The following is a 23,181-nucleotide window of genomic DNA, read 5'->3' as shown; positions in this document are numbered from 1 at the left end:
CTCGTCATACAGATAACGCTTTGTACTTGTGATTGTGTCTGTGGTCACTATCCTTGGTGTTCATGTGTTCCTGCGTCTCCAAATCTGACAAAAGCACCAGAGGTGATTTCCAGTCTGCTGAACTTGAAACTGTAGCAACAGGAGCTGAATCCATGGTAGTTTAATACAAAATTACTAAATTCAATTTAATAAATAAATAAATAAATAGATAAGGCTACATAACCTTGTCTATGGCTTGCCTCCTGTCCCCATGCCAGTATATGCTGGTGATGGGGAATTTACTTCAGAGTCCAGACCTGAGAATCAGTCCCAGCCTGTAACCAGTGAGCAAGAATCACTGTGCAAGACTCTGCTACTTTTACTGCTTCATTCAGGCACCTTATTCCTAGATTCCAAGGCCAGAAGGGTCACTGTGATCATCTGGTCTGACCTTCCATATAACAGGTCAGAGAACTCCCCAAAATAAATTCCTAGAGCAGAGCTTTTAGAAACACATCTAATCTTGATTTAAAACAGTTTTTAAACTGCCAGTGGTGGAGAATCTACCACGACTCTTGGTACATTGTTCCAATGGTTAATTACCCTAAAAAATTTAAGCCTTATTTCCAGTCTGAATTTGTCCAGCTTCAACTTCCAGCCACTGGATCATGTTAGACCTTTCTCTGCTAGACTGACAGTCTCATTTTTAGGTACTTCTAGACGGTAATCATGTCACCTCTTAGTCGTTTCAGTGTTAAACTAAACAGATTGAACTCCTCATGTCTGGCGCTATGGGAAATGTCTCATCTTTTAATCATTCTTGTGGCTCTTCTCTGAATTCTCTCCAATTTATCAACATCCTTCTTGAATTGTGGACACCAGCACAAGACACAGCAGCGGTTCCCAACCTTTTTGGCTCGAGGACCGCAGATATCATTTTTACAATCCTGAAGGGGCCACCAGTCTATCAACTCATAAAAAATGTATTGACGTATACACCATTAAGGACTACAAATTACATATTTAAAGTAAACATGTTGATACTACTGTGCTCATTTTTACATTCACTATTTTACACCTCCAAATTACTCTCAGTATGTCACACACCCACAGACAAAGCACTAGTGTAGATGAGTGACTGTCATTACACATTAAAGCATATGGCCTGGCAGCTAAGTCACAGTGGGTGGCCTGCTAAGTGCAGACCAAACCAGAAGGCACTGATTTTTAGAGTCCTGCCCCTCCTCAAGCATGGTGGGTCCTGGCTGCTCTGCCAGCCGTCATCTTTGCTGATCTCCTGTCCCCTGGTTGCAGCAGGGAAACTGCAAACATCCTGTAGCCCCATGCGTGCCAACTGGGTCCCTAGGCAGTGACTCCCTTCTGCAGCCAGGGGGACAGGAGAGCAGTGCTCCCCTCTCTCTGGCTCCAGCAAGGACCCCAGCACCTATGGACCCAGGAGGAGTACTTCACCATGCTCCCTGCAACAGCCAGGGGTAGGGGAGTGCTGATCTCCCAGCCCCTTGGTTGTAGCAAGGAGCCTGCACCGGACTTGTGGCAGCATGCTCCGCCTGAGTCCTTAGGCAGCGGCTCCCTTCTGCAGCCAGTAGGAGGGGAGTGGTGAGCCACGTCTGGCCCCCAGGCCACAGGTTGGGAACCATTAAGATACAGTATTCCAGCAGTAGCCAAACCAGTGCCAAATAGAGAGGTAAAATAACCTCTATTCCTACTCAAGATTCCCTTATTTATGGATCAAAGGAACACATTAGCCCAGTGGTTCCCAACCCATAGCCCGTGGGGTCTTTCAGAGTGGCCCCTCCACTCCCTTCCTGCTGGCTGCAGAAGGGAGCTGCTGCCAACGGTCCCAGGTGGAGTGCATTGCCATGGGGCTACAAGACTGGTGCAGGCTCCTTGCTGTAGCCAAGAGGATGGGAGATCAGCACTCCCCTCCCCCTGGCTGTATCAGGGAGCATGGCAAAGTGCTCTGCCTGGGTCCGTAGGTGCTGGAGCCAGAGGGAGGGGAGCACTGATCTCCCCTCCCCAGGCTGCAGAAGAGAGTCATTGCCTATAGACCCAGGTGGAGCGCACGGGGCTACAGTACACGTGTGGTTTCCCTGCTGCAGCCAGGGGGATGGGAGATCAGCGAGGACTCCTTCCATCTGGCTGCAGTAGGGAGAAGAGCTGCTGGTGAGACTAGTGGCCTTTCAGGGATGTAAAAATGATATCTGTGGCCCTCGAGCCAAAAAGGTTGGGAACCATTGCATTAGCCCTTTTGGCCACAGCATTGCACTGGGAGCACATGTTCAGGTGATTATCCACCACAACCCCCAAATCTTTTTCAGAGTCACTGCTTTCCAGAGGAGACCCCCAACCTGTAAGTATGGCTACATTTTTGTTTCTAGATGTATACATTTACATGTAGCCACACTAACATGCATATTTGGTTGCACCCAATTTACCAAGCAATCCAGATAACTCTGTATAAGTGACCTGTCTTCTTCATTATTTACCGCTCCCTCAATTTTTCTAATCTGCAAACAGTGATGTTATGTTTTCTTCCAGGTCACTGATAAAAATGTTAAATAGCATAGGGCCAAGTACCAATCCCAGTGGGACTCCATTAGAAATGCATCCATTCCATCATGATTCCCCATTTATAGTTACATTTTGAGACCCATCAATTAAGCTAGTTTTTAATCCATTTAATGTGTGCCATGTTAATTTTATATCATTCTAATTTTTTGTAATCAAAATGTCTTATGGTACCCAAGTCAAACTCCTTACAGAAATGTAAGTATATTACATCAACAGTAGTAGCTTTATCAAACAAAACTGTAATCTCATCCAAAAAAAAAAAAGGTATCAAGTTAGTTTGACTGGATCTGTTTTCCATAAACCCATGTTGATTGGCATTACATTACATTACCCTCCTTTAATTCTTTATTAAGTGAGTCCTGTATCAGCTGCTTCATTATTTTGTCCAGGATTGATGAGAGACTGACAGGCCTATAATTACCAAGGTCATCCCATTTATCCTTCTTAAATATTAGCACAACATTAGCTTTCTTCCAGTCTGCTGGAACTTCCCCAGTGTTCCAAGACTTATTGATGATAAACATTAATGCTCCAGTGAGCTCAGCCAGCTCTTTTAAAACTCTTAGATGCAAATTATCTGGTTCTGCTGATTAAAAAATGTTTAACTTTAGAAGTTGCTATTTAACAGCCCTCTGAGATACTAGTGGAATGGAAAGAGTGTTATCATATGATATGATGACATCACCTGTTTTTCCTCCAAATACAGAACAGAAATATTTATTGAACACTTCTGCAATTTCTGCATTATTATTGATAATACTAAAATTTCCATCTAGTAAAGGACTAATACTGGTGTTAGGATTCTTTTTGTTCCTAATATACTTAAACTCTCCTTATTGTCCTGAACTCTCCTGGACACAGATTTCTCCTTGTGTTCCCCTTTGCTTCTCTTATCCATTTTCTACAATTCTTAGCTTTTGATTTATAGTCATTACTGTCAACTTCCCCTTTCTTCCATATGTTATATCCCTCCCAGCTTCCTTGTGTCCTCAAGGGGTTTTCTGTATCTGTTCCACTTTACCCCAATAGGGACTTGCTCATGGAGCTGTTTGGCCTCCTTGTGGCTGGGCTGGCCCTGAGGTGCTGCTAGTTGGTTGTCTCGGTTGCTCATATTTTCTTTGCATCTTGATGGTTTCTACTGTGATTTGTATTGTGCCCTACAGAATGATTAAAACAACAGTTACTTACCCTACAGTAACCAGGATTCATCAGTGTGGATCCCTCTGTACGTGCACATGCACCTCATGTGACAAGCTCAGAATCTTTTCTGAGTAGCAGTGTCTGTCAGAGCAATGCATGTGTCCCATGCCTCCTTGCATTCCTGTGCTAAAGCATAAAGCAGCCATCACCCTTTCTCAGTTCCCTCGCAGTTTGTAGCGCATGACTGCTGAGGCCTCTGAGAAGCGTGGATGGAGGAGGGATCATGGGATCCACATTGATTACAACATCTTGATGAACCACTCTTACTGTAGGTAAGTAACTGTTCTTTCTTCTTTGAATACGTGTCAGTGTAGATCCCATTATAAGGGACTGGCAAGCAGTATCTTCTCAGGATGGTGCGAATGAAGAGCATCAGCTGCATCAGTCAAATAGAGACTGGAGGATTGCTCTCCCAAATTGGCATTGGATCTAGCAGCTAAGTGCAATGCATAGTGTTTGACAAACATGAATGGATCGTTTAACCTAGCTGCCTTGCTGATTCTGGATATTGGCATCTTTCAGAAGCAGGCAGATGTTGCTTGGGCTTTGGTGGAGAGAGCCTTCACAGTCAGTGGGAGAGATATACGGGCCAGCTGCTAACACGAGATACACTGAGTTATCCATGTGATAGTCTTTCTGATGAGATAGCCTGGCCACTGGAGCAGCTGGTGACAGCCACAAATATAGGGGCACAATCTAAAAATGTGGCCCTGTCACTGTACTACTGGAGAACTCTGGAGACAACCAGAGTGTGCAGCAGCTTCTCCTCTAGCGTGGAACGTGGCTTTGGAAAAACCAGAAGTAAAGTGATTGATTGGTTTTGGAACTCGGACACTATGTTGGAATTGAATTTTGCAGGAAGTCTAGTACCATCCTATCTTTATGGAACGAGGCATACAGGGGATCTGCCATGAGTGCTTAAAGCTTGCTCACTTTGGCAGAAGTGATGGCCACCAAAATAGACTGTTTTGAGAGTAAGATGGTGGCTGGCACACTCCAAAAGGGGCTCAAAATGGGAGCTCAGTTAGCCTTAAAAAGACGACGGGGGAATAAGGTCCCTGACTGGTGGGTAAATATCCATCAGACCCTTGAAAAACTTGGATTTTGTTGGACAAGAGAAGATCAAGAAAAAATGTATCGGTGGATGGTACACTGATATTGCCACCAAGTGAATCTTGACTGAACTGAAGGAGCTGCGAACAGAGAAGCAAATGGAGTTTTCCTGAGAACTGTCCGAGAGGCACTACAGTGAGTGCTGCATTAAGGGGACTGTGTTGTGAGTAGGGATGTAAAAGCCTAAATGTTTAAATGGTAATCAGCTGTTTAAATGTTTTAACAGCTGATTACCATTTAAATGGGGGGAAGGGGAGCGGCAGCTGGGCTTGGCTCCCCGCGAGCGAGAGCAGCTGGGCAGCTCTTGCTTGGCGTGAATATTTGAGTGTCTGTCTGCTGAGAAATTTGTTGGACTGGTGCTAGTTGCAGGACCATTTGACAGTGTGTTTGTTTGTTTAAAAAGTGTGAACTGGGAGTGCTTTATTCCAGGTAGGTCTTGAGTGGTTGATTGGATGGTGAGACTTTAAGCTAAGGCAACGGCTTCAGACCAGCAGCCTTATAACAAAGCAGCCAGTTGTGAACCAAGTGAGCACTGAACAGAGGAGAAGCAAACAGAGGGAGTTTGCCTGGGAGTCCCACAGAGGTTTTTGCCTTTCAGGCTTCTGTGAGCAGTAAGCACTGCATATGAAGAGGCTCTTAGAAGGAAGATAATATGGATAGCGAGCGATCAGCTGTTGTGACCTACACAGGATGTGCCATGTTTGTCTTTCTCCCATAGGACAGAAGCGACTTCGTCTGTACAAAGTGCAAGCTGGTCTCCATGTTGGAAGAGAAGGTTAAAGAACTAGAGACCCAAGTATCAACCCTGTGTTGCATCAGAGAAAATTATGACTTTCTGGACAGACTGTGTATTGCAGACACAGCATACTGAAGAATCAGAGAGGGCAGAGCAGGGGGGACTGAAGAACGGGGAAGAAAACTGGCAGCATGTGACCTCCAGAAGAAGCAAGGAGAACCCATATACCCCCAATGCAGATAGAGGTAAGCAATCATTTTCAGGCTCTCTGCATAGGTACTACTGCTGAGAATGGTTTGGAAGAGTCATCTGAGGGAAGGGATCAGAAGGAGACCCCATCGATCAGAAGGCATGAGATGCATTATCCTAGGGCTGAGGGTTCCACGACCACCACTCCCAAGAGGAGGAGACGGGTGGTGGTGGTCAGGGATTCCCTTCTAAGGGGGATGCACTCATCCATCCGCCGTTCAGACCAGGAAACACAAGAAGTGTACTGCTTGCCTGGAGCTAGAATTCAGGATATGATGGAGAGTCTGCTGAGACTCATCAAGTCCTCGGACCACTACCCCTTCCTACTTCTCCACGTAGGGACCAAAAATACTGCCAAAAATACTGACTTTGAGCTAATCGCTGCAGACTGTGTGTCTCTGGGAAGAACGATAAAGGAGTTTGAGGTGCAAGTGGTGGTCTCATCCATCCTTCCTCGAAGGAAAAGGCCCAGGTAGGGACCATCGAATTGTGGAAGTAAATGCATTGTTATGCAGATGGTGTCGGAGAGAGGGCTTTGGATTCTTCGATCATGGGATGTCGTTACAAGAAGAAGGATTGCTAGGAAGAGATGGGATCCACCTAACAGAGAGTAAAGAGCATCTTAAGCAGACAGGTTTACTAACCTAGTGAGGAGGGCTTTAAACTAGGTTTGCTGGGGGATGGAGACCTAAGCCATAAGGTAAATGGGGAAGTGGAATACCAGGAGGAAGCACAAAGAGGCGGGTGCAACAGGTGAAGCCTCCTGATTCATACTGAGAAGACAGGACAATCAGCTAGTTATCTTAGGTGCCTGTACACGAACATAAGAAGTCTGAGAAACAAGCAGGAAGAATTGGAAGTCCTGGCACAGTCAAGGAACTATGACGTGATTAGAATAACAGAGACTTGGTGGGGTAACTCACATGACTGGAGCACCATCATGGATGGACATAAAAATTGTTCGGGAAGGACAGGCTGGGGAAAAGAGGTGGAGGAGTTGCACTGTATGTAAGAGAGCAGTATGACTGCTCAGAGCTCCAATATAAAACTGAAGAAAAGCAAATTGAGAATCTCTGAGTTAAGTTTAGAGGCAAGAGCAACAAAGGTGATGTCGTGGTGGGCATCTGTGACAGACCACCAGACCAGAAGGATGAGGTAAGATGAGGGCTTTCTTCAGACAAGTAGTGAAAGTTTTCAGATCATAGGACCTGGTTCTCATGGGGGAATTCAATCACTCTGACATCTGCTGGGAGAGCAATAAAGCAGTGCACAGACAGTCCAGGAAGTTTTTGGAGAGTGTTGGGGAAAACTTCCTGCTGAAAGTGCTGGAGGAACCAACTAGGGACCGAGCTCCTCTTGATCTGCTGCTCATAAACAGGGAAGAATTGGTAGGGGAAGTAGATGTGGGTGGCAACCTGGGCAGCCGTGACCATGAGATGGTAGAGTTCAGGATCCTGACAAAAGGAAGAAAGGAGAATATGGACCCTGGACTTCAGAAAAACAGACTTTGACTCCCTTAAAGAACTATTGGGCAGGATCCCATGAGGGGCTAATGTGGTGGAGGGGGAGTCCAGGAGAGCTTGCTGTATTTTAAAGAAACCTTATTGAGGGCACAGGAACAAACCATCCCGATATGCAGAAAAAATAGCAAATATGGCAAATGACCATCTTGGCTTAACAGAGAAATCTTCAATAAGCTTAAACACAAAAAAGGAAGCTTACAAGAAGTGGAAGCTTGGTCATATGACTAGGGAGGAGTATAAAAATATTGCTCAAGCATGCGGGGTGAAATCAGGAAGTCCAAAGCACAACTGGAGTTGCAGCTAACAAGGATGTGAAGGAACAAGAAGGGTTTCTACAGGTTTGTTAGCAACAAGGAGGAGGTCAGGGAAAATGTGGGCCCCTTAATGAATATGGGAGGCAACCTAGTGACAGAGGATATGGAAAAAGCTGAAGTACTCAATGCTTTTTTTGCCTCGGTCTTCACAGACAAGGTCAGCTCCCAGACCACGGTACTGGCAGCACAGAATGGAAAGGAGGTGAGCAGCCCTCAGTGATGAAAGAACAGGGTCAGGACTATTTAGAAAAGCTGGACATACAAAAGTTCATAGGGCTGGATGCAATGGTGCTGAGGGAGTTGGCTGATGTGATTGCAGAGCTATTGGCCATTCTCTTTGAAAGCTTTTGGTGACTGGGGGAGGTCCCAGACAATTGAAAAAAAGGCAAATCTAGTGCCCATCTTCAAAAAAGGGGAGGAGGAGGATCTGGGGAACTATAGACCAGTCGGCTTCACCTCAGTCCCTGAAAAATCATGGAGCAGTTCCTCAAGGAATCCATTTTGAAGCACTTGGAGGAGAGGAAGGTGATCAGGAACAGTCAGCATGGATTCATCAAGGGCAAATCATGTCTGACCAACCAGATTGCCTCCTATGATGAGATAATTGGCTCTGTGGACATGGGGAAAGCGGTAGACGTGATATATCTTAACTTAAGCAAAATTTTTGATATGGTCTCCCACGGTATTATTTCCAGCAAGTTTAAGTAGTATGGGTTGGATGAATGGACTATAAAGTGGATAGAGAGCTGGCTAGATCATCAGGCTCAAACGGTAGTGATCAACAGCTCCATGTCTAGTTGGCAGTGGGTATCAAGCAGAGTGCCCCAAGGGTTGGTCTTGGGGCTGGTTTTGTTCACCATCTTCATTAATGATCTGGATGTTGAGGTGGATTGCACCCTCAGCAAGTTTGCGGATGACACTAAGCTAGGGAGAGTGGTAGATATTCTTGAGGGTAGGGATAGGATACAGAGTGACCTAGACAAATTGGAGGATTGGGCCAAAAGAAATCGGATGAGGTTCAACAAGGACAAGTGCAGAGCCTGCACTTAGGACGGAAGAATCCCATGCACAGCTACAGACTGGGGACTGACAAGCTAAGCAGCAGTTCTGCAGAAAAGGACCTCGGGGTTACAGTGGACAAGAAGCTGGCTATGATTCAGCAGTGTGGCCCTTGTTGCCAAGAAGGCTAACAACATATTAGGCTGCATTAATAGGAGCATTGCCAGCAGATCGAGGGAAGTGATTATTCCCCTTTATTTGGTACTGGTGAGGTCAGATATGGAGTATTGTGTCCAGATTTGGGCTCCTCACTACAGGAAGGATGTGGACAAACTGGAGAGAGTCCAGCAGAGGGCAACAAAGATTATTAGGGGGCTGACTTATGAGGAGAGGCTGAGGGAACTGGGTTTATTTAGTCTGCAGAAGAGAAAAGTGAGAGGGGATCTGATAGTGGCCTTCAACTACCTGAAGGGGGGTTCCACAGAGGATGGAGCTAGGCTGTTCTCAGGGGTGGCAGATGACAGAACAAGGAGCAATGTTCTCAATTTGCAGTGGGGAAGGTCTAGTTTGGATATTAGGAAAAACTTTTTTACTAGGATGGCAATGAAGCACTGGAATGGGTTATCTAGGGAGGTGGTGGAATCTCCATCCTTAGAGGCTTTTAAGGCCCGCTTGACAAAGCTGTGGTTGGGATGATTTAGTTGGGGTCGATCCTGCTTTGAGCAGGGGCTTGGACTAGATGACTCCTGAGGTCCCTACCAAACCTAACCTTCTATGATTCTATGAATCCAGAGCATTTTAACTGCAGCAAATAGTTGGGGATCTTCAGTACTGGACTCACACCTAGTCTGAATTAGCACACCTGGAGCCAATCAAGGCTGCATCCAGGACTTGTTAAAAGCCTCCCTGCCAGAGAAAGGTTGTGGCTAGAGTTGTGAGAGTGAGGCGAACTACCAGAGTGTGTGAGAGCAGGCAAGATGCTGTCAGAAACCAGGAGGGTTTAGAAGAAGGAGCAGAACGCTGGCGGAGGAGAACTCTGCAGGTACAAAGACTGGGGGAGGGAAATACCCTGCCTGAAGAGGGCAAAGGACCTTTCCCAGGCCCGAGGGAAAAGACCCTGCCAGAAGGAGAAGATAGAACTGGATATTTGGTTTGGCACTACCACGCCCAGTGGGGCTGTCAGAGATCAAGAGCCTCCCCTGGCAAGGAGGCAGGAAGGGCCCCTGTCCAAGCAGGGTCCAGACATTAAGTCAAGGGGCACAGGGAAGTAACCCAGGGAAGCTAGCAGCTTTCCTGAAGCCACAGCACGAGGCTGCTATTTGTAGGGTCCCTGGGTTGGGCCCTAGAGTCGAGGGTGGGACTGGGCAGCGTCCTTCCCCCCCAGCCATTCACTGGAGGAGCAAGGGCCTCTGAGAACCAAAGACAGGACCAGGAGCCAGCAGGGAGCGGCCATCTTAGAGAGGCTGTATTACCCTCCCCCACCACTAGAGGGTGGAAGAACACTAAGGGGTGAAGCAGTTCCCTGACCTAGCGCTAGAAGGAAGCGCTGGACCCACCGAGGTAGCGCTCTGTCACAAGTTCCACAGATCCTTACTCTGTTCTGATGGGAGAGGGTTCCCCTACTTCAACTAGGGGAGAAGGAATGAATTGGATGTGGTGAAGAGAAGTACATCTCTGTGAACAGCAGTGCCATTGGGGTATGTCCGGGGCTGGGGGTAGGGCCAGTCTCAACTGCAGAAGTGACAGCAGTTCCTCTAAGGAGCATCTTGGTACCAGAAAACTTTGCTGACTGGCTTCGGTGTTGGTACCGGTGTGAGTCTGTGTCAAAATTTGTAAAAGTACAGCTGTCTCCTGTGTCATCTTCATAGTCTGTATCTTGATCCCAGCCATCAATGTCACAGAGGCGTTAGTAGATTTGTCTTTGGAAGAATGTTACAAAACCTCCTTTTGGGATAAAACCACTGGATGCTCCAAGCTGCACTTGCAGTCAGTAAAATTGACATTGTAAGGTAGACACCATGGTATGAGGTCTCTTTGACCTGGAGTTGGTGCTAAAGCATTTGGCAGTAAGACCATCTATGCCGGGGCTATGATTGTTCTTGGAAATCTCGGTGCTGATCCCAATGGTCTAGGCACCCTTTTTGACGACTTCTTCCCCACTGAAATCAGGGGTATGATGCCTGATTAGTGGGGCAGTTACTGGGGATAGCCTCCTCGACTCACATCTCCAGGATTAGATGCAACATTCATGGACTGCTTAAAGGGATGTAACTTGAGCCTTGTCTCTTGATATTTGTGTGTGGGATGAGAAGGAATAGCAGAACAAGCACTTGTTGAGGATATGCCCTTCCCCACAGAAGAAATGGCATCTGCTGTGCTCATCAGCTAAGGTCATGAGACCATCGCACAATGGACAGCCCTGTGGTTGGTGTGAAGAGCCTCACCCTGCTGTACAGGGTGTGTGCAAGGCAGCTTTTAGACAGATTTCCCTTTATCCTTTTCCCTTTTTTTTTGAATGTCCAAATCAGAGTTAATAATGAGAAGATGAAGAGGAATTCCTTCACAAAATAAAGTAATCTGAAGTGAGTTTGAAGCTCAAGAAAGAGTAATGAGTCAGACACCTGGTTCGATGTCTCTGCCATGGGTGGCAAGAGGGAACCAAAGGAGGGTCTTGGTCTCTCCTCTCTTTATGCTCTTGTACAGGGCACACAATGAGCCTCAACAGAATTGCTATTCAGAAAAAGATTCTGTGCTTGCATTCATGAAGTACATGCACACTTGCAGTGGGATCCACACTGACACGTACTTGAAAAAGAGCTGAGCACTGCTAGCCCTGTTACCCCAGGAGAGAGCTTCCCTCTCCTGACTCATACATCACCCAGGAGGCCCCAGTAGCCTCCATGGCCTTGCCTACATAAGGACATTTCTGACCTGTTCTTCAGCATTGGTGTTACCAGCTAGGTGCGCTCTAGTACAGGCTATGTTACCACTGTCCTCTGATCCTATACAGTGCTACTCCAGTTCACCAAAGAGAGCCAGACCCTGGTCTCAACACTCGTGAATCACAAGAAAGCATGGAGCTCCAGTCTCTTTGCCCTTGGGCACAGGACATATACCCTGTGGGTCATTTCAGGGGGCACCTTCCCAGTACACAATACATCTGGAGAAAGATTCCAGGGGTGGGATTGGAGGCACTTACGGAGCTCCCCAACCTGCAGGATTTCACACAGCATTTTGGTGAGCTCAATGGCACTGCGCCCAAATGGGCACTCATGCTTATCTTCCCGACTGCTGTTCTCCAAGACAATCTAGAGAGAGAGAGAGAGAGTGAGTGCGCATGCGTGATGCAGAGCAAACCAGGGCGATGGTGTTTGCAGGAGGTGCCCTTTTCTCCATACCCTGATGTAGGTGTCCTGATGGAATTTGGCCAAGTACAGCATGTTGTCCAAAGCCAGCATCCCCGGGGGAGTCTGGGTAAAGTCCATGGCTGGATTGATGTGATTCTGTGGACAGAGTATAGGAAAAAGCCAAAAACATTAGTCCAAGAGAAACCCAAGAGAAGCCCCCCTGAATCTGCCTGTGCTGGGGGGTCCCTAACCCTCTCCCAACCCTCTGCCTGAGATGAACAATCCACCCAGGGAACACTCGAATGCCCTCCCATCCAAATTGTCTCTGAGAATCTTATTTGTTGCTCCTGTAGAGATAGATGTGTGACTTGTACACAAGAATCTGTGCCCTCTGAGAAGATCCTTGTGCATCATGCACAAGAGACCTGAATCACTGGCTTTAACTGGGCAGTGAGTTCACAATGATCTGAACAGGGAGCCCTGCCTCTGCCAAGTTCCTCTCTTAGGAGATGTTCTAGGCTCTGAAATAGAAATGGGTGCAATATGTACCCTTTGTGGCCTCCTTCTGTTCTCTCTCCCCCCCCATAGGGAACTTTTAAGCTGCCTCTAGTGCACTGTAAGGTCAGCAATCCCTCTGAATGCATACAGTGAATCCCAGCATCTTGTAGTCCTTGGTGTACATGGCTTTGCGTTTCTCGGTCCCGCCCCCAGGTACAGTGTTGCCATCAGACTCTGCGTCAAAAGCGATTCTTCTCAGCTCAAATATGATGTCTCTTTGTGCCTGATGGACAAAAGGCAAGGAGATCGCAGCACATCAGCAATCACATTGGCAGGATCTCTACACACCACGCAGTTCAGTCTCTCTTCAGTGCTCATGCGTGGACATGGAGAAAGTGCCAGAAATTGAGCAGGCACTTTTCACAGTGACACCCATTGAGAACTCCAGCTTCCAACATTGCCTGCCGGTGAGGTGGGGTTAAGGAAGCTAGTCAAGAATCAGTTCCCATCTTTCAGCACTTCCTATCCCCCATAATCTTACTCAGCCCACTCACCCTGGGGCTTCCTCTGCAGTGCACTCCCTGCCAGCCCTAACCTGATCATTGGGATCCATCTTGGTCATCATCCGCTCCTCCAGGAGGTTAAAGGTCAGGACCTGCAGCACATACAGCTGATGCGCCATTTCTGTTTTGATTGGGCGGTTTCCTCTGATCACATGCTGCAATATCAAGGGTTAGGGCAAGAGTGAACAGAGTAAGAAACAAACTGTTGAGTGCTGTTTGCTGTAAGCACAAGTCAGGCTGCCCATACCCCTATGGTTGGGAAGACCAAACACCTCCAACTGCCTCATGGCACCTGCTTCAATGCTAGGAGGAAACACAAGGCAAACTCTCTTCTCTCGGACAAGCGGCTGCAATTCCACTCTGCACAAACTCTATCTCCTGGAGGTGCCCTTAGGCAGCAAGATTTAAAGATCGCATAAGTGAAGTCTCCACTAAGTAATGGCTATGACGCTCCCAGCCATTTGCCATATACTCACATTCAGGATTATAGACCTCAGGTGCTTCTGGGCAAACGCATTAGCCATTTCCTGTTGGGGATTCAGAGATAAAAGAAACATGAGAGAAAAACAAAACTAGAACCCACCTCTTGCAGAAAGAAGAGAAAAGGTGAGCGACAGATCAGTGACAGCCCATACCCCAGAGGACAGATACCCATACCCATACAGCCCATACCCCAGAGGACAGATAGCTCACTGGCACAAGGCCTCCCCCAATCCATGTCTCTCTAGGGGGCTGGTCACCCTAAGATCTAAGAGTATCGCTCTACGGCCCCTTTGCACTGGCCCTCCTAGGGAATGCCACCAGTGCAAGGGAATGTGCGGGAGGATGGGGCAGGCCCCAGATGTTCCCTGCTGCCTCAATGACTGTTGGAGTGATGGCAGCATAGGGTACTCCTTGGGCTACCCTCGCTTGTGCTGGTGGCCAGGCATGTCCCCACCTGCCCGGGAATTGGGGAGGTGCACTCTGACCAGTGCAGTGATGCATTTGCCTGCAGTCAGGTATACACCCAGCCAGCATGTTCCATGCTGACAGAGTTTCTCAGAACTCTTCCTTTGCAGCTCACATTTCCCTCGTTTCGGCCCCAAAGGTAATTTTTAATGGGCAGCTTGAGGACAACCCGTTGAGCTGATTTTGAGTTACACAAATAGAAAGGAAATAAGCTTCATGCTTGAAAGTTTCCAGTTGCCATTTTTGCTCCAGTGGCTTCATTTCCCAGTGACTCCCTTGCCTGTACCTCAGCCTGAGCAGGTGGGGCTGTGCCAGTGCTAATGTTAATGTAATGAGAGGAACTTTTCAGAAGTGTGGTGCTGGGGCAAGGTCTTTGGATAGGCCCATGACACAGGAGGGTGGACCTAAGCAGGCCACTTGCCATCTGGAATGGATCCAGCAGAACAGTCCATTTCAGACACCCTGCACGTGTGAGCAGTAGTGAACATAGGCTGGGCGGGCCCGGAATTGGATTGGAATATGAAATCATGTTTAAATAATTGCACCATTGCAACCTACCCCTTGTGAGCTCCCTTGTATTAGCCTAACTGCCCACACTCCCTATGCCAATTCTGCCAGTGCCAGGCCACACAGGAAGTATGGCAAAATGCACATTTCAGCCAGCTCCCAGGGTCCTTGTTAACATTCTTTTGGTTCTATATGGCTGGAGACAGGAACCCCTTGCAAGATATGAGTGACACTGGCTGGTAGCCAAACTATCTTGGGCTGTGAGCTGAGCACGGCTCACACGCTAACTATAGTCAAAACGAGTCAGTACTTCAGTAAGGGACATCTCAACACCCAGCTGCTACAGGAAGTGGTTCAAAAGAGGACACTCAGCCCGCTAACTAAAGTACTGTTTCTTATTAGTTAGAATTTCTATTATAGTAGCACCTAGAGACTCTGATAGTGCTAGGGGCTGTACAAACACAAAATAAAGGGAATCTCTGCCCAAAGAGTTTGCAGTCTATACATATGATGAGACAACAACAGATGGATAAAGCAGATAAATGGTTGGAAAGACAAGAAGACAGTGAAACAATCCTGATTAGCATAGTAATTAGAAGTATGAGCACATACACTGCCTAACCACTGTCAAGTGATTTATATTGTCCCTAATGCCCCAGCATAGTACTAGGGCAGTGGTTCCAAACATTTTTTCTGCCGTGGCACACCTTGATACCTTTAATTATTTTGAGGCACACCACCATATACTTGCCAAATGAACTCATGAATATTCATGAGCCAATCCAGAACTCTTCAAGTACTTTTTGAAAAACTTCCGTGGCACACCTGCTCAGGCCTGGCAGCACACCAATTGGGAAACACTGTACTAGGGGCACTGTGCTGCAGGAAATGGCGAGGAGGGTGACTGCAGGGGGCACTTTCCTCTCCAAGTCAGTATTGTCCCTAATGTCCCAATATGGTACTACGGGCCGCTGTGGGCTGGAGGTGCTCTTTTGGATTATTCTTACTGTAGTGCTAAGAGCCTAGTCAAGGACCAGGACCCCAATGTGTTAGGCGCCGTACAAGGGATGCAAGGAACATTTAAGTGGTCACTAAAGATCCCTTGGAAATGTTATGAGTTGGGCATTAGCCTTGATATCTTGGCCAAATTCCTACTCACATAATTATCTTCTTCCTCCCTGAATTCCCGTTAACTTTCAATTTGAGATGGTAAGCCCATCCACTGTCTGTCTTAGAATATTACATCATATTTGCTAAGTGCTGTTAAAGAGTCCACAGATCCACTTCAGATGTGATTGCATTTTCAGCAGGAATAAAGTGTGTACTGCTGCTACAAAAGTCTGCAAAATGCTTTGGGAACCTTCCAAATGGAAGACTCAATCATACAATAAACTGAATGGAAGGTGGGATATAATCAACAATCCCATTGTAACCAGCTGGAGGCTGAAGTGTATTCTCATGGCACAATTACTGAAGGGGTGGCCACAGATCAGGCATGACATACACTACAACCTTGAGATTATCAGCATTGAGTACTGTGAATATTTCCCTTCATCAACCAGCACCTCTGATATCATAAGGTCCTGTCTACATAGGAAGTTTTCTAGCCTATTTCAAAACAATTTGAGCTGTAGCACAGACCCAGTTTTAGGTGGACTGGCTTGTTTTTATTGAACTTATAGTGATTTTAAAATTGGTTTAGCTGAACTGGTTTTAAGTTTCCCTTGTGTAAACAAGCCCTTCATAGAACATCATTATCAATGTCCTCTGTGCCAACTAAAGTCAACCAGACCCTCCCTATGGTTCATCCAGCACCATCCCCCGGACCACACCTCCCATGGCTCATCCTTCACCTCCAATCCCATGCACCATCTCTGGCACCAGGAGAGAGATCTGGAGGCTCACTACTAAGATGCCTACAGCTCAACAGGCACCTGACCCTCCCCCAGGGCTGGAGTTACTTACAGTGACAGGCAGGTCTAGCGGGTTAAGGAGCTTGTCCTGCTGGCAGAAAGCAAAAGGCACAAAGAGAAGCAGACAGAGGAGTTAGCACAGAGCCCAGAGCAAAGGGCACAAACAGGGCACTGGAGAGGAAGGGTTAACAGAGCAAAGCTTCATGGCACAGATGCATGCACACCACACACCTAGCTAAGATCTCTGGGGGACATCTCAAGCAGGACAAAAACAACGGGAGTCCTGTAGCACTTTAAAGACTAAAAAATTTAATTTCTGCAGGCATAAGCTTTCGTGGGCTGTAACCCACTTCGTCAGATGTGGACTCTCGTTGTTTTTGCTGTATACAGACTAACACGGCTACCCCTCTGGAACTTTTCAAGCAGAACAGATATCTTACTTTTCTCATGCATGTCATGGGGACACTCCCATGGGACTTAGAAACTATGTGCGTGCCTGTGTGTGTGTTGGACAGTCCCATGGGGCTCCTAACCTCCCCACCCTGTGCTGCTCTCCCATCTGGCATTCCCATAGGACTCAGTTTCTCCAAAGGGTGTCCATACTCTACACACAATGGCTCTGTTTCTCCCCCCAGCAACACCCCATTTCCCTGCTGGGCATCCCCCTATCCAACAGCATGCTGCTCTAGTCAACATTCCTACTGGGATTGCTGCGTTCCCCCCATTCTACCCACTGCAGGAGATTCTCACAGTGACAGAAAGTTCTTGGTTGGGTCTGGCCCCATTCTGCCTAGACAGAGGAATTTTGCAGATGCTGCAGGTGCAAAACAAGCAGTCAGCCATTAATCAGGGCAGGGGCTTTGGCTATAGAAAGGAGGCCACAGACCTGTCTCTTGTCCTCAGGCGACTTCAGGAAGAGGGCATTGATCAGGGCAATGGCATACGTCTGAATCTCCTGGTTTGAGCTGCAGGGACAGATACATACAGAGAACTGGAGATGAAAGCAGCAACTAGTGTTTGCAGAACAGGGAGGGGAATATTACAGGTTGTCACTTCACCCCTGTCTATTCCAGGACATCTGGAGGCAGGATCTGCACTGGTGCAGCTCCTCAGCCCTTCCTAGGTCAGACAAGACCCAGCTATTTTTACCATGTCATCTAGCTTTGCTCAATACTCCAGTGAACTGACAGGTAGAAGCTGCTCTTGCCAGGGGAAAATACACTGTCAAATGTTTCCAAACATGGTCTACTCTGTTTCTTCTGGCTCACATGACAGGGATACTGTATCAACTGTTTGCAAACCTTTTTCTAGCCTGTACAATTGCTTCCAGGGAGCCCAACAACCTCTGACCACTACCAGCAGAAACTCAAAGTGCAGGCAAGCAACATCCACACTCTGAACAATGCAGCCCTTGAGACTCAGGGGCCAGAACCTCAACCACTGGGCTGCAGGAGGTGGGCTGTAAAATTACAGGCCCTGTCTCATGAGCCTAGACTTTAGCAGCCAGGCCATCAGGTGCAGGGACGCTAGGTCCAGGTGTAACAGTCAGCTGCAGTTCTGGGAGAGTAGTCTGGCCAGAGCACAAGCTCCCACTGGATTGCTGTTGAGAGCTTTAGCAGCATGCTGAATCAGTGTTGGCATGGCCACACCGGATCTATCAGGATCACGTTCACCCTGTCCCGCTTGATCTTCAAGAGGACCCTGTGAACCAGCTGTATTGGAGGGAAAGCATACAGCGGTGCTCACATCCATGGGAGCAGAAAGGTGTCAGACAGAGTCTCTGGTGAGCTCCCAGATCAAGCAGACCAGTGGCACTTCCTGTTCTGTCTGGACATGTACAGGTCCACTTGTGGAGTTCCCCACTTCTGGAAGATGAGATTGACTATCTCTCAGTGGAGTGATCATTCATGGTGAGACGAAAAGGATCTGCTGAGATCTGCTAGATTGTTCCTGGCTCCCAGAAGATGCAATTCCATGATTTGAATGGAGTTCTGCACACAGAAGTCCCATCATCCGAGAGCTTCTTGGCACAAGGATGGTGACTGAGTGCTGCCTTGCTTGTTGATATAAAACATTGCCGTTAGAACCTGGACTACCCTGATCCCCAGGTAGGGAAGAAAAGCCTGACAAGCCAGGCATATTGCTTTGAGTTGCCTGATGTTTATATGGAGGGACTGATCCTCCTGCATCCAGAGCCCTTGCATGCTCAGATTGTTGAGGTGGGCTCCCCACCCCAGATCCGATGTGTCAGAGACCAATGTCATTGAGGGGGGTGGTTCCTCAAAGGGCATTCCTTCCAATACTGAGTGAGGGTCTGTCCATCAATACAGGGATGATAGCACATAGGGGTCAAGGTGGGGCTGTGACCACCAGGTCCAGATTGTGTATGCCGGGGGCGTAAACCGATGCTAGCTATGACTGCAGGGGTCTGAGACATAGATGTGCATGCCAGACTACATACGTACAAGCTGCCATGTGTGACCCAGCAGTTTGAGGCATACCTGGGCAGTTGTGAGAGGGTGTGCTTATATGTGGGTGATGATGTCCACCATGGCTCGGAACCAGGGTTCTGGAAGAAAAGCCCTAGTTTGGGTGGAATTGAGGACTGCACTTATTAAATTCTAGCTGTTGAACAGGGGATAGAGTTGATTTCTGCTCGTTTATGAACAGGCCCAGAACCTAACAGGTGGCTCATACCAGTTTAAGGCAGTGCTGAATCTGGGCCTGCGACTTGCCCTTGATGAGCCAGTTGTCGAGGTATGGGTAGATCTGAACCCTCGATGCCTTAGGTGAGCAACCACCACCACCATACACTTTGTAAAAACCCTTGGGGCGGATGAACGGCTGAATGGCAGCACCATGACTTGATAATGGCATTGGTCCACCACAAACCAGAGGAATATCCTGTAACTGTAGAAAACAGAAACATGGTCCATTAGTACTTTAAGTCGAGGGCGGTGTACCAGTCTCCTGGATACAGAGAAGGGATGATGGAGGCGAGGGAGACCATGTGGAACTTCATCGCCTCAACAGATACCTGAAGAAGTTGAAGATCCAAGTTGGGTCTGAGGCCTCCTTTGGCCTTCGGAATCAGAAAGTATCAGAAATAGAACCTTTCCCCCTCATGCCTTGGGGAACTTCTTCCACAGCCCCTACCCATAGGAGGGTTTCCACCTCCTGCATGAGAAGTTGCTTGTGAGAAGAGTCCCTGAAAGAAGGATGGGGAAAGAGACTGGGAGGGGGGCACTGAGGAGAATTGCAGGGTGCAACCAGTTGAAATGATGTTGAGGACCCAACAGTCCGATATAATCTGGGCCCATGCAGAAAGGAAGGGGGACAGTCGGTTAAAAAATAAACAGGGGGATGGATCTGAGGGCCAGACTGGGATACTGCCCTCAGGTGCAACCTCAAAATGCCTGCCGTGGGCCACCGGGGTGATGTGCAGGGCTGACCGGGTTGCAGAGGAGGATGAAATGGGACGACAGCATTTAAAGCCTTTGTTTCTGTCCCTTCATTTGTAGGTCTCTTTCTGATCTAGGCAGTTGCAACAGGCAGAATTGTCTCCTAGAAGCCTGTGGTGCGTATCGGCCTAGGAAGCGTAAAGTGGCCCTGGAGTCTTTCAGGCTGTGAAGGCTGGTATCAGTTTGCACCGAGAATAGGACATTGCCCTCAAAAGGGAGGTTCTGAATAGACTGCTGCATCTCCTGGGACAACCCCAAGGACTGAAGCCAGGAACATCGGCACATGGACACTGCCAAAGCCATAGACCTGTCTGTTGAATCGGCCGCAACCAATGCCATTTGGAAGGAGGCTCAAGCCACAGCCTTTCCTTCCTCCAAGATGGATGCCAACTCCTGCCTGGCCTCCGATGGCAGAGAGTCCTTGAATTTGGTCATGGAGTCCCAAATGTTATAAATGTATCTCCCCAGCAGTGCCTGCTGGTTGGAGATTCTAAACTGAAGACTGGCTGTGGAATAAATTTTTCTTCCAAAAAATCCAGCTTCTTTGCTTCCTTGTTCTTAGGGGTCGAGCTCATCTGTCCCTGCCTATTTCATTCATTCGTGGCAGCTATCACCGGGGACCCCAAGGGCAGGTGCATGAACAGATATTCATAGCCTTGACCAGAAAATAGTATTTCTTCTCGGCCCTTTTGGTGGTGGCAGGGAGGACGGGGTTTGCCATAGGGCCTTAACCACCTTTAGCACTTCCTCATGTACAGGCAATGCAACCTTAGCCAGTGCTGCGGCAGCCAAGATATCAAAGAGGTTGTCTATAGGCTCTGTGAGCTCCTCCTCCTCCAAGCCCAAGTGTGAGGCCACTCTTTTGAGGAGTTCTTGGTGGGCTCAAAAGTCATCCAGTGGCAATGGAGGGGCCAGACCAACATCTTACTCATCCAGAGATAACGAGGATGATGGTACCGCAGAGAGAAGGTGTGGTGCCTCCTATTCCAGGGGAGCTGCCTCTGCAGTTGAGTCCCAGGGTTTGGTGCCAGACTCATAGTCCAAATCTGGTTCTCGCACCAGGATAAGTCAGTACCGCGGACTGCTTCTGGGACACAGCTACAGATGACTGGTGGGAGTAGGGTCTTGGCATCATCGGGACCCTCCACGGGTTCCAGTTTGGCCACTGAATTGGCCATTGACCTTCAGGCCAGATGCCTGCTGCTAGGCCGACAGCAACTTGTGGCTGGGTTCCCCTTCTGACTCCAAGGAGGACGGTTCCTCCATGGTGGAGCAGAAGGTGCCTCTCCTTGGCGACGGCAATGGAATGGTACTGGGGAGATCGGCAATGGGAATCCCCGAGCAGTACCTCGTCAGAGCAGAGCAGTGCCTAGATGGCAGTGAACATCATGCTGTTGGGGAGCGAGGCATCAGAGACCGGTGTTGGGGGGCCGGTGACTGGCCATGTCATTAGCTATTAGTGACTGGTACCAAGGAGACTGAGACTGGCAATATGCAGCCAGTGATTCGCGTCTTAGAGCTGGAGACCAGGAGCACGAAGCCGGAGTTTGGAGGCCAGAGACCTGTCACATCAGAGTGGGGGACTGGGGCCGAGGTGTTGTGGACCGGTGCCAGGATTCCGGGAAACAGTGTTCTTCCACTGTCCACTGAAGCGGCCCCATAGCGGGTTTTCTCCTTGAGGCAAGTGCCTTCACCAACTCCAGTGCCAAGGGAAGGTCCCGCGGAGTGGGTGGGACTATGATTCTATGATCTATGACTGGTAAGGCCATAAGGTCCCTGGCAACCTGGAAGGCCTCAGGCATCGAAGGCACCACTTGGTGGAGAGGTCCCCTTCCACTCCTAGGAGTCAGAGTTGGATCTCTTACTGGACTCGAAGCCCTAGGGGAGAGGTTCTCTCTTGCTGCTCCAACACAGGCAGTTGGCCCAACATGGGTCCTTTTCCCGACCCCACCTTCTTGTCTTCCTTTGGCGTGAGGGAATGACCTTCATTTGTGCGCTGCTTCTTCTGCTATTTCTTCGGCACTGGTGAAGTCAAACGGCGTCGGGATGGGTTGGTGCTGGCAGGGCACTCCGCATCGACCCTTAAGTACTTGGTGCCGAGTCAGAGCAGGAAGGCTTCAAAGCTGGCCTAAGTGCCCCCTCCATCAACAGGGCTTTCATGTGAATGTCCCTGTCTTTCTTAGTCCATGGTTGGAAGCCCTTACAAATCTTGCACTTGTCCCTGATGTACATCTCTCCTAAGCACTTTTGGCAGCTATCATGAGGGTCATTAAGCGGGAAGGGCTTGTGACACATGGAACATGGCTTGAAACATGGGGACTGGGGCATGCCCCATCCCTGGGAGAACATCCCTCAGGGGACCACTATTCCTAACTTAACCAACTATTAACTATATACATCAGTCTATGAGAGACAACCACTGAAACACTTGCTATTGCAAAAGAGAAAGGCATTTCTGCAACTGTCACGGGCAGAAAGAAGGAAGTAATGGGGCACCGGGCTGGCGGCACCTCACATTATGGTGCCTGAGTGCAGGGTGGCCCTTTGAATACCACTAAGGCAAAAATCTCCAGCACCTGTGCATGTAGGTGTGCACACAGCTAACATGGAGTCAATATGAACAAGCACTCGAAGTATAAAAATTAAATTTGTTAGTCTTTAAAGTGCTACAGAACTCTCGTTGTTTTTGCTGTATACAGACTAACATGGCTACCCTTCTGGAACGCAAAGAAGTATGTTTTCCAGAGAAATCTGGGGAGTGGCTAAACCAGTTCCTCAGAGACAATGGGTACACGGACACCTCAGCCAGGTGTAAACAAGGCTGATGGACCATTACCTACTAAGTGGCCACTGTTTGACAGGAAAGGAGGCAGGGGCAAAAAATATACATCTTAGCAAAGTAACAGCATGGAGTTTCTTTTCACACAGACTGCCCGTTGCCTTGCTCCCAGCTGGAAATGCTTCTCACAGGGGGGACAGGATTATAAAAGATACCCCAAGACTCCCCCCACTCCCTTGCCCGATTCACTGCACCTGAAGGGACAAAGGAAGCAGGCATTGGATTGGGGAAGGGGTCCTGACCTAAGAGGTTTGGTCAGGAACTGCTGAAAGCATGTGGTGAGAGAAAACTTTGCTTTGAATTTAACAGTTTGTTAAGTGAGGCACCAGTAAGCATTTTATCTTTATTTTTCTTGCAACCATTTCTCACTTTTATACTTCATTACTTGTACTCACTTAAA

General features: G+C 48.2%; 1 protein-coding gene across 8 annotated transcripts in view; it reads right to left on the bottom strand.

Annotated features, from left to right (window-relative positions):
- Positions 1-23,181, bottom strand: part of ELMO2 (engulfment and cell motility 2) — a 54,665-nt gene that overhangs the window by 4,937 nt on the left and 26,547 nt on the right. For 5 of the 8 annotated variants that reach the window (XR_010920945.1, XM_067553899.1, XM_067553900.1 and 2 more), the window contains 7 exons: positions 17,368-17,446; positions 16,534-16,569; positions 13,590-13,640; positions 13,146-13,268; positions 12,699-12,833; positions 12,104-12,208; positions 11,905-12,013 (listed from right to left, as the gene is read on the bottom strand). Coding sequence is in view for 7 of the 8 variants with exons in the window: in XM_067553899.1 (XP_067410000.1) it covers positions 11,905-12,013; positions 12,104-12,208; positions 12,699-12,833; positions 13,146-13,268; positions 13,590-13,640; positions 16,534-16,569; positions 17,368-17,446 (638 nt within the window). In the remaining variant the exon portion in view is untranslated. The remainder of the gene's footprint in view (positions 1-11,904; positions 12,014-12,103; positions 12,209-12,698; positions 12,834-13,145; positions 13,269-13,589; positions 13,641-16,533; positions 16,570-17,367; positions 17,447-23,181) is intronic. The other 3 variants (XM_067553903.1, XM_067553904.1, XM_067553901.1) reach the window with 2 other exon arrangements.

Source organism: Emydura macquarii, unplaced genomic scaffold (assembly GCF_026122565.2).
Source record: "Emydura macquarii macquarii isolate MOO-44397 ecotype Brisbane River unplaced genomic scaffold, CSIRO-AGI_Emac_v2 contig_1483, whole genome shotgun sequence".
NCBI lineage: Eukaryota > Metazoa > Chordata > Testudines > Chelidae > Emydura > Emydura macquarii.
This window is presented reverse-complemented; position numbering and strand designations above follow the sequence as displayed.